Here is a 16,167-nt window from a genome sequence, read left to right as displayed (position 1 = left end):
ATAACTCTCCAGGTCTGATAGTGTGCCAGACCACCTGTGGTTTTAGGAAGAGCATATGCCTGTAGCTTAAACTTATTTCCCAGCCCATGTCACATAAAAGAAGTAAAAATTGATTCAGTATTTGCATTTGGGGATGTTGTAATGAGTACATTAACTTGGGGAACAATTTCCATGTTTAACAAATTAATCCTCCTGCCTCCTGGTACTGCCAAATCAAGTCATTTTAAACAAATCTTATAGTCCATTTTTACAGACATTGAATGGGAACTTCTATGGTAGCATGATGCCAAGAGAACATGCTGGGTTAGTTTCAGATGTGGTTAGGTTTGCACCACACTCAGAAGTTGTGGAAATCTGTTCAGTAAGGATGACATATGAAATATTCAAGTCTCCAGATTCCTGGGAGAGCTTAAACCGCTGTTCATGAAAGAGAATTTGAGATATTTCTTCCTACCTGTCATGAAATTTCCACCCCCCTCCCACCACTGAAGTTAACAGCAAAACTTCTGCGAGGTCAGACTTTTCAGTCCAAGATTCTCCTCCTCGGTGTAAGATGGACACAAAGGTCAAAAGCAAGAGCAGGCACTTTGCTTGGTGGGGGGAGGGGGCTTTCCAAAGCAGAACCCTCAAACCCTGGAATGTTGGGCTAGTGCTGTATTTCAGCATCTAAAAGACTGCCTGTACTGGAATTTATTCAGAACTACTGAACCCAAATGAAATATGTGTGTCAAGTAATAGAAAAAGTCCACACTCTTGTTTGTTCATAGTTAAGATAAACAAGCTTAATGAAAACTAGAGCCATAATGGCTTTTAAAGCTTTTTAATCACGCAGTGACAGATAAGAATATGAAGCTTAGCAAGTGGTTATTGCACTGTGGTATGAGCTGATCTTGTACATATGATGGAATCAAAACCTTCATGTTCAAAATCCCAGTACTTTTTCCATTTACATCATCTGTGGGGTTCCAGCAATGAGAAAGCTGACAGGCCACATTGCCTCCATCAGCAAAAGCTGTCTCCACTAGGGCTATGTCTGGATTCCATGCTACTGTCAGGAGCCCAGAGGTCTCCTGACAGAAGTCTGCCACTCCAGGAGCCCTCTACCAACATTCTGGTAATTCTCATTCCATAAGGAAGAAGGGAAGTATCAGAAGAGGGAGTTTTCACTGACATTTGGCCCTGTGTAGACGGGCCAAATGTTGGGAAAGCCACTCCTGACAGAACTGTTGGCAGGAGATATGCAAATGCTTAGGGCAATTTGTGTATCTTTTACCAATGGATCCTTCAAAGCTAGACATTGTCTAAGAGACTATCCAGCTGCTAATAACAGCTGTCAACAATGAGGTCACCTGCATCAGTGCAGAAAATGCTGTAACTGCTAGTTACAGGTAAATGTAGATGAGACAAAACCATTCCCAACACTGTGACCAAAAACAGTCTTCTGGCTGACACTGAAAGTGCTTTTGTCCCCTCCACACTGGCAATTTAATCTTTTTCAACAGCGGTACAGGTGGACTTGTTGACAACAATTGTTGGATATGGTTCAACTTCCTAGGAGAGAAGTGGGAGAAATCTTCAGGGGAACCCAACCTGGATGCAAACCTGACATCTGTGTTACCTAGCATCCAAGATTAATGGTAAGAACATGCAAGGGGCTCAACCCTGTCCACAAAGATGACACACAGCATTAGGCCAAGTGCAATGATTATATGTTTGAATCATCCCAATTTGCTGGGAACTCATCATTAAAAACCACGGGCTCAGCACCCGTTAAATAAAATATACACTTAATCCTGCAACACGTGTTCATGTGCAGAGTTCCAGCGGGACTACACACATGTAAGATTTTCAGCATAAGGCCCTATATTATTAAGACTTTTATTATTTATAATGAAATTAAATTGGTTAGGATAATGACTATTCCTATATTTGACAGATAAAAGCGTCCAAATTTTTACAGCCAGAATAGAGATAATCAGATAAGGGCTACGTCTACACGTGCACCCAACTTCGAAATAGCTTATTTCGATGTTGCGACATCGAAATAGGCTATTTCGATGAATAACGTCTACACGTCCTCCAGGGCTGGCAACGTCGATGTTCAACTTCGACGTTGCTCAGCCCAACATCGAAATAGGCACAACAAGGGAACGTCTACACGGCAAAGTAGCACACATCGAAATAAGGGAGCCAGGCACAGCTGCAGATAGGGTCACGGGGCGGACTCAACAGCAAGCCGCTCCCTTAAAGGGCCCCTCCCAGACACACTTTCATTAAACAGTGCAAGATACACAGAGCCAACAACTAGTTGCAGACCCTGTATATGCAGCACGGACCCCCAGCTGCAGCAGCAGCAGCCAGAAGCCCTGGGCTAAGGGCTGCTGCCCACGGTGACCACAGAGCCCCGCAAGGGCTGGAGAGAGAGTATCTCTCAACCCCCCAGCTGATGGCCGCCATGGAGGACCCCGCTATTTCGATGTTGCGGGACGCGGATCGTCTACACGTCCCTACTTCGATGTTGAACGTCGAAGTAGGGCGCTATTCCCATCCGCTCATGGGGTTAGCGACTTCGACGTCTCACCGCCTAACGTCGATTTCAACTTCGAAATAGCGCCCAACACGTGTAGACGTGACGGGCGCTATTTCGAAGTTACTGCCGCTACTTCGAAGTAGCGTGCACGTGTAGACGCAGCCAAGGTGAGTTTTAAAAGATTGTCTAGATAGACTTTGTATAAAATATAGATTATAATTATTTGTATGGTGCTACCTTCTGTTGTGCTTAGAAATGCAGGCCATAATGTGCTTTAGAGGTAACATGTCATAATCTGCAGGGGTTGCGGAATTTATCCAAATTGGGATATTTGCATTCCAGGCTTTACACATTTGTGTATGTAAAGCCATGAGGATCTGAAAAAGTGTCATCATATTTCTTAGTGTCCTGGAAGTCAAAACATCGGGGTGCAGGTCCTTTTAATTGATGGCTGGGTATAACAGTGCACATGAAGGAGAGTAATGTTGACTTGAGGAACAAGTTTCATCATAAACTTTGGATGTCTTTGCTGCCATCTATTTATGTCATGATTTTATCACAGCTGAAAGCTGGGGAGTGGGTGATGACATTTAATATACCCATGCATAAGTAACACAGAATACAACATTTTCATCTGACATCTTTAACCCTGTAATCTTCCCAGGACACGAAGTTTGTAAACCAAAAAAGAACTTGGATGACTCTGTAGAGGTTCACTGTATTTCCCAAAGAGAGAGTCATTCCTTTCAAATGCAAATCCATAGAATTTACCAAAATGGAAAACTCAAGGAGTTGGCATGGAAATTAAATATATTTGGTTAACATTTAGAGTATCACAATGACAGAATTCATGCTTCAATAGGTAAAAGCCTAGTGGTACGTCCCTCTCTAACTCTGTCTTTGCACCTTTCAGCTTCATCCTGACAATTTGCTCTCAAATTTAATTTGACACAAATGCCTTGAAGGACGCTTTAGTGTGGATTATTGAAGAGAAAAAGCAAGCACATATTGAACTCCCCACTAAAACACAAAGTAAATTAATCTACAGAAAAAGTTTTAATATACTTTTATCAGCTGGACTGAAATCCACAAAAGGCTAAGTGGTTAAGTATAAAATTACAGACTAACAATACAACCTTCAATCACAGCTACATACTCCAGCCCATATAATACACTATTTAAGAACATACAAAATTCTAAACCCCTGGAATGTCTAGGCACAACAGCATGTGTTAAAGATGCAGTCCAGACTTTCAGCTTTCATTCTGCATTTTCCTTAAGTCAAAACTTTAACATTCTTCCTCTAATGTTCTCTTTCTTGCTTCTTGGAAATGATTATTTAGAGGCAGCTCTCATTGCAGACTTCAAATGTATATTTAGAATTACACTGTAACAGTGAGAATGGCTCTACTGGTTTATTTTTAATATGCAGATACTGTGACAAACCCTGTTTGTGTATCACAGAAAGTGAAAACTAACACTAGATGCCACAGAAGCTGAATCATTACCCTTTTTCCAACAAGCCCATAGCCTTAGGTTTTGAGTGATTAGATTCTGGGTGATTATTGCATTAGTAGCTTCTAAGGTAGAGGGAGCCCGTAATAAAAATATAAATTCCTCAAAAGAATCTACATGTATTTACATGAAAAATTACACTCTAAATTGGAGACTGTCTTCTCGGAAACAAAGGTAGGACTGTATCTTTAAAAAAAGTGTAGTTAAGAGACTACTAAATGATTTACCTTGGCAACAGCTTTGCTTTCAGAATTATTGTTGGAATCTTTAACACCATTTAATGAATCTCTTCTCTGTGAACATGGCTTCTTTTTGCGTGGTCTGCCTTTAAGATTTGGCGCTGAAAATTAATTGAGAACAATTTAAGCATCTCTTCTTGTATGGGATTTTTAACAGCTGAAAGCATAATAAATCATTCCAGCAACAGAAATGTACACATCTATGTACAGAAAAGGCTTATGAGGGTCTCACCCTCTCTGGGTTACATCTTGAGATACTTACACATTTCTGTATCACATCTCCTGAATGTGTATTTATTATATTTTAACATAGTTAATTAATATAAAGTCAAGCATTTGGCTCTGAAAAACACTGACAGAAAGTGCAAGTATTTATGCATACCACACCAAAATAGCACATCAATACATAACTTTGCATTAATCAGCACAATGCATTTATTTTATCTGAAGTGTTAAGTACGAAGTTGTGTTTTAAATTTTTGAAAATATTGGTTCTTCAGAAGAGTTGTGAAGTCTCAAAACTCCCAACAAACCAAAGAAGCTATAATACAAAAGCTTATTCCTTCAAAATTATGTCTTTAAGAAAAAATCCTGAACTATTTCTAGTAGAAAAATACTAACATATTGATTGATGATTTTATAATACATAACTCTTAGTTACAATACATCTAAATTAAAATGAATGTATTCCAGTTTTATCAGCACTTAAGATGTTTTGGTAAGATAGCTGTGAAATACCATGCTGAATAAAGATGGCTATTCTGAGCTATACGTAGAAAACTAGTATATAGGTCATACAAGAGAAAAAAAAAGAAACTTCTCCTTTCAGTTGTTATAGCACAAGACCGCTTATAACCCACATACAGAAATAAAAGGTGAAGCAGATGCTTTGTTCCATATTAAGAATATCCTTCATATACTTTCAAATTTAAATCAACCTCAGTCACTAGAGTACTCTAGGAACATTAAAAATTATAAATAATCATTAACTCATGACTATACTAAAGAAGATAATTTACTGTAAATGTTTAATTTCTAGGTAACTATTGTTTCCATTACTTCAAAGGATGATTATAACAGTGTCAGAAATCTGAACACCACAAACCCCTCAAGTGTTTTTTTAATTGTACCTAATGTTATATTTGTTACACAGTAAGCCAGTGATTTCAGGACATTTAACATTTTAATTAGTTTGCAAGCAATAAAGGGTGTTACTTTGATTTTATAATTTGAACAACAGTGACATATTTGGTCTCTTTAGGAAAAGAAATAGCAGTCCTAAGTTTAAAACAAGAAGTCCAAATAACATCCTTTTTTGTTTCAGCACTGACAGATTGTAAAAAGACCCACTGAAGCACATTCTGCTTATTGAAAAGTACCAAAGAAAAACAATGCTGAAATGATCCTCTGAGGCTAACATGCAAAATCAAACACAAAGATAAGGAAATTATTACCCATTCCAGTCGACAAACATCTGTCTGATTTATATCTGTACTCATGAATGCTACAGCATGTGGCTGCACACTACATCCCTGGAAGTCTCGACTTGGTGTGGATGTCAGTCTTACACAAAATGAGCACTAGGAGTATTTGCTCTGTGCTTACAAATCCCCTCCCCCTGCCGCTCCATTACTCATATAAACATAGATGAGTGACTCCCACAGAGTGTGGGATGAGCTTGCAGGACTTCAGCTTTTGCTGCCAGGCTGCCAGTTAGCGCCTTACTATCTCATCCCACCTTATTTATAACTGTACATGGTGTTTTCATCTTAATTGTTTTGCTGATCCTGACCTCCTGCCACTGTTGGGACATGATACTGAGTTCCACAAATCCTAAACTACACCAAGGTGTTAATATCTTGTTTAAAAGACACCGTGTATATAAAAAAAGTTTCCTTGATGCACAACAACTTGGTACAAGTACTAAAATGTTAATAACCATCACAGAATTAATGGGCCAAAACAATACCAAGCACTATTCTATTGAAGTAATTGGAATTACAGAGATGAATTTTAGCCCAATGTACTTTTATTTGAACTATTTCATTTTCCATTTTCTCATTTACTTTTTCCTTTTTAGAAAGAAACAAACAGAACTAGTTCAAGGCTTGACGTCTTTCAAACACACTTTTTCCCTGAGTTTTGGCACTGAATCTTTTTATACTGAAATCACTCCTAATTTTTTTTGTTAAAAGCCCTGAAAGTAAAACAAACAACAAAAGACAAAACAAAGCAAAAAAAAAAAAAGCATTTGTTACTAAAATTCCAGGTATATTGAGCTTGCATACAAATACAGTTTGAATTGGAGCATCAAATGGCAGGAGTGAAACAAAACTATTATAAAAATCAATTTTTGCATAGTTTCAATTGCTAAGAAGTTGAAGCAGAAAAATGGTTTATTCTTGAATGCTTTAGAATTACCTCACATATGACGTACTAGATTTTTACATCTAGATTAACAGAAAAGCATCGATATGAATTAATACTGACAATAGCCTTTCACTCTGATGACTTAGGAAAAGGTACTAGCCTCTAATATCTATTCCACAAAAGAAAATATTTGAAATATTTCCATTCACACTTAAAACATATCCATTAACATTTGATCCCAAACCCCATTACAGATAAAGATATTGTTCTAACGCAGTTGAAATTCCAACTATATCCATCTTGTGCTCGTCAGCTGTGATAATTGACTGGAGCTAAGTGAATAATTGATAACAAGTCACGTATTTGATTAATTTAGCCTTCTATTTGGCTTGCGGCAGATTCATGAGCAAACTGCTGTTTCCTTGAATTTTTCATTCACTCTTATTTCTAGTGCAGTTTTAAAAAATACTCTGCAGTTTGATTCTGAACAGTTTTCTGAGAGTACTAAATTTTCAAGATGTGTTGTTGCCTGACTGTCACTGATCAGAAATTCCATACAATTATTTTCCTTTTCCCTGTCTGCATGGGAAATCCTGACATGAATACTCATGTATATATGTAAATGGAAAAACTGTTTCTGTAAATGCTTGAGCACATGGCTTTGAAAAGCACTTTCTGCAAACATTTGTGCCAGTGAGATCTGATAACTTGAGTGGTCACAGAAAGTCAACATGGGAAGAGCAAATGGAAGGAAAACTTTAAAGCACTTATTTGTCATCATGCTAGTCAATAAGACCTACCCTATGTCTAAAATGAATCTGGGAGGCTTTAAATACTATCAGATTAAATAAATACAATTTTTGCTGTGCACTTGACAACAGATTTCTCTTTATCTACCTGACTCTGTGTTCTTTTTGCCTTCTATAGGGAAGATAGCAAACTCGGAAACCCAGCCACTGAAACAGCCCTGGAACCTTTGGCAAAGTACAACACACACTCATCAGCATGCTGCAGTGTTTCTTAAGGGTTGAAAGATGGTTGAGGCCTCTCAGGAAGTGCCCATGGCAGTGAGCACAGTAACTTGACACATGAACAAACAGCCCAAATCACTACTTATGAGAGTTTCATTTTGGGATCTGGGCAGATCCTCTCTCAATGCCCTTAGCTTCTGAACACTTGGAATGCAATTTAATATTACATTGCAAGTAAAATGTATTCCATCAATAAATTACCACACAGTTTGTAAAAAGTCCAAAGCACTGGAGATCTCTGCTCTATGGGTTCTGGCATTAGGACAACTGATGTGCTGAAGTTCAGGATGGATGTGCACTTGTAGAACTATGCGGTGAGACCTACATAACACCAGCTCCCAAAATGAAAGATTCATATTTGCTTGTCAAGGTCATGATTCAGCAAGTTAGTTAAGCATATGTCTTTTTTAATGAATGAAAGTAGCCCAGCTGAAGTCAATGAGATTACTCACAGGCTCAGAGGCAAATTCTGCTCTTCAAAATAAAAGTTTATTTCAAGTTTAGTAGTTCATCAAAAGGATTACATTTTTAGTCACAAAATGTGCATATTATAAAAAGAAGTTATCTTCACAGTTAAAACTGTGACTCATACAACAATCTAATACAGAGCAGGTAAAGTCTGTGTTGGAGAATGCTCCTTCACCTACTGAGATCTGCCAGACATTTCAGGTATGTCCAAGTTAAAACACACACAACTGGGCAGCAAAATGTAGCAGGCATGAGCTAATGGTAAGTAGATTTCAGTGATGTGCTAATGGGCGATGGCCACAGACCAGTGGCTTAAGGCTTAACATGTTCCATCTATTGCTTTCATGGGTGTTTAATAATTTTACTGGCCTTTTTTGTTAAATTAATAGAGATAATAAAGAGGAACTAATTGATCACTCTGGTACACCATTTTGCGGCCACATGATTGCATTCATTGAGCGGAGAACCAGACCCTTGTTTCTTAAAATCTGATTTTCTGCCTCACAACACATCTGCTCTTCCTACTTGCTCATGCAATATGGTCAGAATGCTGGCCAGAAGTCTGATGTCACGGACACAAGCTTCTGACTATACTGCAGAATCAAGCAAGAGGCATGGATGAAGAAAGTTCTAATTCATGCACAAATATTTGTAATAGTAAAAAAATGTACTGATCTTGTTTTTCAGCTTACTACTTCCGGTAGTAAACTCCTGTGCTCCTGACCAAATGAAAGAGCAGTAAATGGAAACTGAATAAATATCAAGTTACACAAGCCATGGTGACAACTGCTCCTTGACAACTCTTCTCATGCCAGAAAACAGCTTATTGCCACCTTACTGTAAATGCTCAGGAAAAGTTATTTATAGAGATCTGCCAATGATGGGAACACTTCTTTCCTGCATGTGAGGAGGCATGATGTGAAAATCACACACACAGATTGCAAGAGAGCATTTCACACGTTTGATATCAGAGGTCAGTGTCTTTGGGAAGATCATGGATACTTAACTCCCATGACCAAAATTTTTGCCACAGAGTAGTAAACAAAAAGGTCATTCATTAATGCTGGTGGAGGAGCAGAGAAATGTAGATTACTATCTCCTTGCCAATGAGGGGAAAGGGAATGTACTCCAGGGAACATTCACCTTCATGGAGACTAGCTGTCTCCTTCCCTTGGAATATAGTGGGTCCTCAACATACATCGGGATAGAGACCATAAAGTTGCGACTTAAAGCAAAACAACGTATAATGAGGAATTCTGCCCCATAAGAAATAATGTAAATAGAGGATAGGGAATGTGAGAACATAAATTTGGCCTATATATTCGTTTAAACCCTAACATCCCACTCACTTCCTGCACCATACATTTAAGACATTTTAAGCAATATTTAAAGAAATGATCCTTACCCAAAATACATTTTAAACCATTTTTATCCTATGTACAGTATGAGACAGAGGAGAGACACAGGGGTTGCTGGGAGGGTACACTAATTTTCCATTTTCCAAACAATGTAACAACTTAAGTGCAAGAAATTTGTACATTGTGTTCCTCAAAGTTTCAGTGGTGTAAGCGTGAAGCAACTTCTATCAGCGTGACTTATATAGAGGGCTGGCTATATTTGGAATTATTGACAAGTATGTCTTTTGTTGTTATCTTATCTATACCCCTGCCTTTGTAATCTCCATTTCAGCTCATCTGATGAAGTGGGCTTTATCCATGAAAGCTTACGCCCCAATAAATCTGTCAATCTAAAGTGCCACATGCCTCCTCATTTTTGTAGATATAAACTAACATGGCCGCTCCTCTGAGACTCCTTTCCTGGCAGTTAATGCAAGGGAGGGGGGTGGTGTTTGTTTCTACCAGAGTGTCAAGTAGGGTTCTACCAGAGAGTCACCTGAGATGGTCTCAATAGGCGCATTTCTCACTTTCCTGAGCCGTACCTATCTACTACCTGAAGGCAACAGCATCCACTAAAATACCCAGAAAAGTAAAACATGCCATTTCTCTCCCTACTAGCTGTTTAACAGTGAAGAATAAGCATCATTAGCATATTCGAGCCATTTGGTTAAAGAAACCAGGTTGAACTATCATTAGCTGTGTTCAACTTTTTTCTAAAAGCTCCTTCTGTGATTATCCACAACCTTTTTCTCTAATGACAAACAGAGGAAACCTCAGATGAACAAACAAAAGAAACCCCACACACTACAGCACGTGGAAAGTTATGAGTATGAAAAAATATCATATTCATGTATCGGAGGGGTAGCTGTGTTAGTCTGGATCTGTAACAGCAATGAAGGGTCCTGTGGCACCTTATAGACTAACAGAAAAGTTTTGAGCATGAGCTTTCGTGAGCAAAGACTCACTTCATCAGATTTCCATGACCAGCATCTGATGAAGTGAGTCTTTGCTCACGAAAGCTCGTGCTCAAAACTTTTCTGTTAGTCTATAAGGTGCCACAGGACCCTTCATTGCTGTTATATTCATGTTTCTGAAACGTTTTTTCCAGTGCTTTCTTTGTGCCAGTACTTGCTGGTACTGAATACTGGAAACTCATCAGCCACAGCCACAGGATGGTTGGGGGACTCCTTTGGTCTTTTTTTTCTTAAAAAAAATCACTTCATTTTTCCTAGACCATCTCCTTCCTGATTTGAGGTGAACATCATACAGTAGACCCCCACGTTATGCGAAGGCTGAGTTCCTGGGCAACCTCACGTAACTCAAATTTCATGCAAGTCAGGAGGAGCCGGGAACCAGGAGGCAGCATGGCTGCTAGCTCCCAGCTCCCCTATGCTTGTGCGAGCTGGGAAACTGACCAGCAGTGGTGTGCTGGTCAGTTTCTTGGCTCCCCTCCTCTGGCAGAAGCCAGGAAACTAACCAACACATTGCCGGTCAGTTTCCCTGCTCCTGTCAGGGGCAACAGCAAAGAGTCAGGCTTTTGGCTGCCACCACTGACAGGAGCTGGGAAACTGACCTGCACAGCAGCTCCCCACCTCCCGAAGTCAGGTTAACCTGAGATACGCACAAGTTGAGTGCGTGTATCACAGGGTTCTACTGTATAGCTTTAAAAAACAAAACAACAAATACCACAAGAGTTTTCATTACATAGACAGACTGCAATTGCCCTCCATTAGATGTGGCACAACAAAGCAGAGCCAAGTTAGCTGTTGGTACAAACTGGAATAGCTTCCTTGACTTCTCTTTACACCTGAAAGAATTTGGCCCTGGGTCTGTTGGGTCCAAAGCTAATTTTTAATAGAACTGCCGCAGACTCAGCTGGCAAACATCTGAAGTTCCTGTCACTCTGAGTGGAAGAGGCCTGGTGCTTGGCCTCCTTTCACATCCTTATGCGGGTGCCATGCACAGGAGATCAAAATGGTAGAAAAAATGGTGGAGCCTCCAAATGCAAAACAGATCCATGGGCTGCTCTGTCCATGTGATCACCTCTCCCCTCACACCCCACTGTGCATTTAAAGGTGATTTGGTGAGTGTGTGGAAGAGAAGCCACACTTGGCAGCATGTTCTCAGGAGGACCGTAGAAAAGGGGCATCAAGTTTACTCAGAACAGCATGATCATTCCTGTCTGCCTTGAGACCTTTGCTCCTCCCCCCCACAGAAAGCCATGGAATGGGCTATCAACTGATGACAACACACTTCTTGGCCCTGCTGACTGTAATAGCTGATGGGGAGTGCAGAGGGACTGTCCCTTTGCGTATCTGGCTAGGAAGCTGCAGGCTTGGAGCCACAGATCTCCCGCCTCCATTGGCCCAACCCTCAGTAAAGAAAGCACCAGTCTCAGCCTCACAGAGCCACAGTTTTCACCGTCTCTCCCTGGCCATTGCTGCACCAGAGGGAATGTACCAGCCATGGATTTTAAGGACTATTAAATAGCACATTTAAACTTTGGAACTATTACAGTGTGTCCAGTAAATACTATGCACTGAAGGGCTGTTTCTTTCTATATTGAGGCAACAGAGCTGCGGTACCGTTACATAATACATTTATGTAATGTTAAAATTCTATGCCTGGTATAAACCCAACTAGTACACACCTAACCTCTCAATCTTTCCTTTACTTAGACAGTGTCCCCAGGTTACTGGGGAAATCTCATAGCTGTGTGTTGGTACAACCATACGGGAGCGGAGGTACAGACAAAGAGATAACCGCATGCCAGCCTAGCTTGGTTTTACAGGACAGTGTTACAGCTTAAAATACTTTTGTACATTGATTATTATCACAAGTCCAACCAGTTGAATCCTCAGGATAATACTGCTCTTGGGCTTAACGTATATTGCCTGACATAAAAGACATGTTATTACAGGAAGGGTGAGAAAAAGCAGCTTTTGCCCAGTTCAGATCCAGCAACATTGGCATTGTGTCAAAACTGGTGCTGCAGCCAAGAGTCTTTAATGACAGTGGAATGTATTACCTCATTTGTCATACCTGGATCACTTACGCATTCTGAGTCCAAAATAACCTTGGACTTTGCTGGCTGCTCAACAAACCATGTAAGTAAACAGTCCTGTAGTAATGCCGAAAACATGTACCCTTTCTTGATCACTCTACATTACTTATTCTAGTGAACGTCTAAGTAATTGTGATGCCTATGATCAAAGTCCAAGACTTTTTCAGGGCTCTCTGATCTGCATAACCATTTCCTGATATGACTTCTCAACCTGGCCTCTAGGTCTTAATGGTTCTCAGAGACACTTAAAAAGAAGAAAAAGCCTAACGCCGTTTCCTTAACAGAGGCATGTGCTGGGATAGCTCTTCTGCATTTCTGCTTCTAACATTAAGTCCATACTACTTCTTGCAGGTTGTTGAATTTATTTTCTGTTTGTGGAAGGACTGGGGGAAGGAGAAGCAATGGGATGACTAGCTATGCCAGTGCCAAAACAGAGTGACTTTGTAACAACATGGAGGGCCAAACAAGGGTTGGATGATGATCTGGACATCAGGTATGAGCCTGAAGTGGTGATTCGAAACTGAACAGGAGAATTATGGTATAGTTTTAGCTGATGGCAGAAGGTCCATGGAGTAAGTGTTATTTGAGGGCTGTGGGAGTATGACCACAATACTGGGGGTGAAATTAGAGCGTCTCTCACTGGAGGAATGAGTAGAGATCTTGTAAACTGGGGCTACATAAGCAGAGTTCAGAAGGGTGGGTTTTGCAAGATGGGATGGGCATTGTGGAGTTTCACACTGCGGTGTGTTTAACAGACCTTCCCACCTTTTCTTCTACTCTCTTCACTGTAGCAATCCCTGCCTTGCCAAAATCAAATCTGGAAACCAGGAGCTTACAGGCTTTGGCCCTCAGTGGCACACGTACTTGCTTAGAACTGCTGAGCCTCTGGGGTGCAAGGGAGACAAACAGTTTAGATTTCCGCAGGGTGAGAAAGAGACAGTACATCAGATCTAGAGCAGGTAGTCCAAGAGGCAGGCACCTTGTAGATGCACTTGGGCCTTGAATTTAATTTTTAAGGTAAGGAGATGGATGCCAGAACACCCTGGTGCTGACCAAGCATACCTAAAGTGGGAAGTCATTCAAGGAGAATGGCACAGGCAGAGTAGCCTGGCAAAAGCCAGCTCTTGATTGAAGAATATTATTACACATTATTAATAATATTTATTAATATTATATTGCAACTTTTAAAACATAATTACTAGAAAGCCAACCATCTTAATGAAGAAAGGCCCCTTCCCATTCACCCCTCACACAAGGGAGATCTAACATCTCCTGTGGAAGATGAGAACAAATATACTGCTATATTTAGGTGAAGTCTCAAAAGCTAGCCTAAGATTAGGTTATTTCCAATGTTATTTTGGAGTCATAGCTGCCCCCTGGACTTCCTCCTATTCTGTGCCTTCTCTTTTTATATCCCTCACCTCACCCTACTCTCTGCCCCACATCCGAAGTTACAGATTTTGCATCCTTTTATTGACTCCGGCCTCCAGGAAGCAGCACCCATGGCACAAAGTGCTGTTTTGGAGGAGCTGAGCCCATCAGGAGAGGGCGGGCAATCAGCACACAGCGTGGAGTTGTGCAGAAGGGAGTGATATGAAGGTGGTTCACAAAGCAAGGGAAAAGATAATGCTCAAATGCCAGGCCGGGTGGAAAGTCAGGTCCTTGCTAAAGAAATCTGTTGTTTTTATTTTGGAGAATTTCTTCTGTAAACCAGGGGTCCCCAAACTACAGCCTGCGGGCTACCTCTGGGCCACTGACATATTTGATCGACCCACTTTTCCTACTCCATTGCCTCTTCCTCTACTTTCCCACCACACCCCCACCTCTTTCTCCCCTCTTGCTTTTCCCTGAGCTCCTACCTACCTCACTGTGCACACCTCTAAGGGTGAATCTGTATTTACAGGAGGATTGATGCACTGTGAAGACATGGCAAAACTGACCTCTCTGGGAATGGCCATTGACCCCTGTACTCCATACTATTGCATGGATTAAGGGACATCAATTCAAAAATACCAAGGCTTGGACTACACTAGAGAAGAAAGCCAATTCTGTTACGTCAATTCTAGATACACAAATAGTGTAGCTAGAACTGCGTATCTGAAATTGACTGTATTGCCTAGTGTAGACCTAGCCTAAGGTAAAATGAGACCCTGACTTACCAACTTCATCTCACACTCTGCTGTCTTGTCTGTGTTACTTGTAAGCTCTCCAGGGTAGGAACAGTCTCCTACACCTCTTGAGTTATGTACAAAATGTATATATTATTTTCTATAATTGACCCATTCTAGTCCATTGTCAGAGGAAGATTGAGTGATGTGGCCCTGGCAGATGAAAGTCTGGGAACCATTGCATAAACCAAGATACAGGGACCCTTCCTGTCCTCCACATTAGTCAATGACAAACTTCTAATGATTTGAGATTGTGGCTCCTACCTTTTTCGATAAAAAAGATTAATAATAACCCTTCTAAACATAACCTTCAAAACAACAGTTCCCTCTAAAGCAGGATTTTACTGCTATTTCTGTAAACACCAGTACATATTTGTGTGCATATGTGTGTGGGTATGTACATGCCCTCATCTCACTCGAGATAGATGCATATTCTGAGTCTCTAAAAAGTTATGATATTAAAGTATATTTTTCATGTTTTTGCTAATTCAACAGCTTGGTTATTTCTTTCTGTAATTTAAATACACTGTGGATTTATAATGGAACATGGCAGAATGAATCTGAAAACTATGATGGACCCAATATTCTTGAGAGGCACTAAACATCTGAACAATTTTCTAACTGATAAGGATACGGAGTACACTTGTGTAAAATTTCTGAAGGTTTTGTTTAGGAAATAAGATATTCTGTTCTTGATGTGGGGAAAATCAATTTGCTACCTCTCTAAAGAAAACATTCCTCATTTGGAAATAAGTGGAACATACACTTTTTTGAGGAGATTAATATGGAGACATTTGACTTGTTGCAGATTGATTTTGAGCTTGCTTTTTTCCTCTCAGGCTACTGCTTTTAAAAAAAACCCAAAAAGCAAAGACCATGACTGTGTGGCTATTTTAAATTATTTTGTTAATAGAAACTCTGGATATATTGCACACATCATACTGTATAATTAAGAGCCTGATTTTGCAAAAGACTGAATGTTTCCAAATTCCATTGCACACAATACAAATCGAAGCCACTGAGCCTTGCCGGCTCAGGCATTGGACTAATTTTCTTCACTGCTATATAGCTAGAGCTCAAAACTTGCTATAATTGCTGTTGCTTCCTTTTCACTATGGTTGTGGTTGCGCTAACAAGTTTTTCTGGGAAAACCCCAGTTTTGTCGACAAAACTTGTGGAGGGTACACACACAAAATGGAATTTGTCGATAACATGTCAGCAAAACACAAAACTCTTGCCGGCAGTGTTCTGCCTCAAAACTCTGAAACAGAACACTTCTGTCAACAAAAAAGGTGTGTGGACACTCTGGGGGACTTTCTCTCGAAAGACAGGATATCCGGGACAATGGGCAGCCCTGCCTGCTGTGCTTCCAGATGCCTGTTTTG

At 40.3% G+C, this 16,167-nt stretch overlaps 1 protein-coding gene across 5 annotated transcripts in view; it reads right to left on the bottom strand.

Annotated features, from left to right (window-relative positions):
* Positions 1 to 16,167, bottom strand: part of ARID5B (AT-rich interaction domain 5B) — a 170,311-nt gene that overhangs the window by 47,015 nt on the left and 107,129 nt on the right. For 3 of the 5 annotated variants that reach the window (XM_075000174.1, XM_075000175.1, XM_075000176.1), the window contains one exon: positions 4,273 to 4,385. In XM_075000174.1, coding sequence (XP_074856275.1) covers positions 4,273 to 4,385 — 113 coding nt within the window. Of the gene's footprint in view, positions 1 to 4,272; positions 4,386 to 5,738; positions 6,243 to 16,167 lie in introns of those variants that run through there. The other 2 variants (XM_075000177.1, XM_075000178.1) reach the window with 1 other exon arrangement.

This window comes from Carettochelys insculpta, chromosome 7 (assembly GCF_033958435.1).
Source record: "Carettochelys insculpta isolate YL-2023 chromosome 7, ASM3395843v1, whole genome shotgun sequence".
In the NCBI taxonomy this organism is placed as follows: domain Eukaryota; kingdom Metazoa; phylum Chordata; order Testudines; family Carettochelyidae; genus Carettochelys; species Carettochelys insculpta.
The sequence above is the reverse complement of the archived record's forward strand: the minus strand, read 5'-3'. Positions and strand labels throughout refer to the sequence as shown.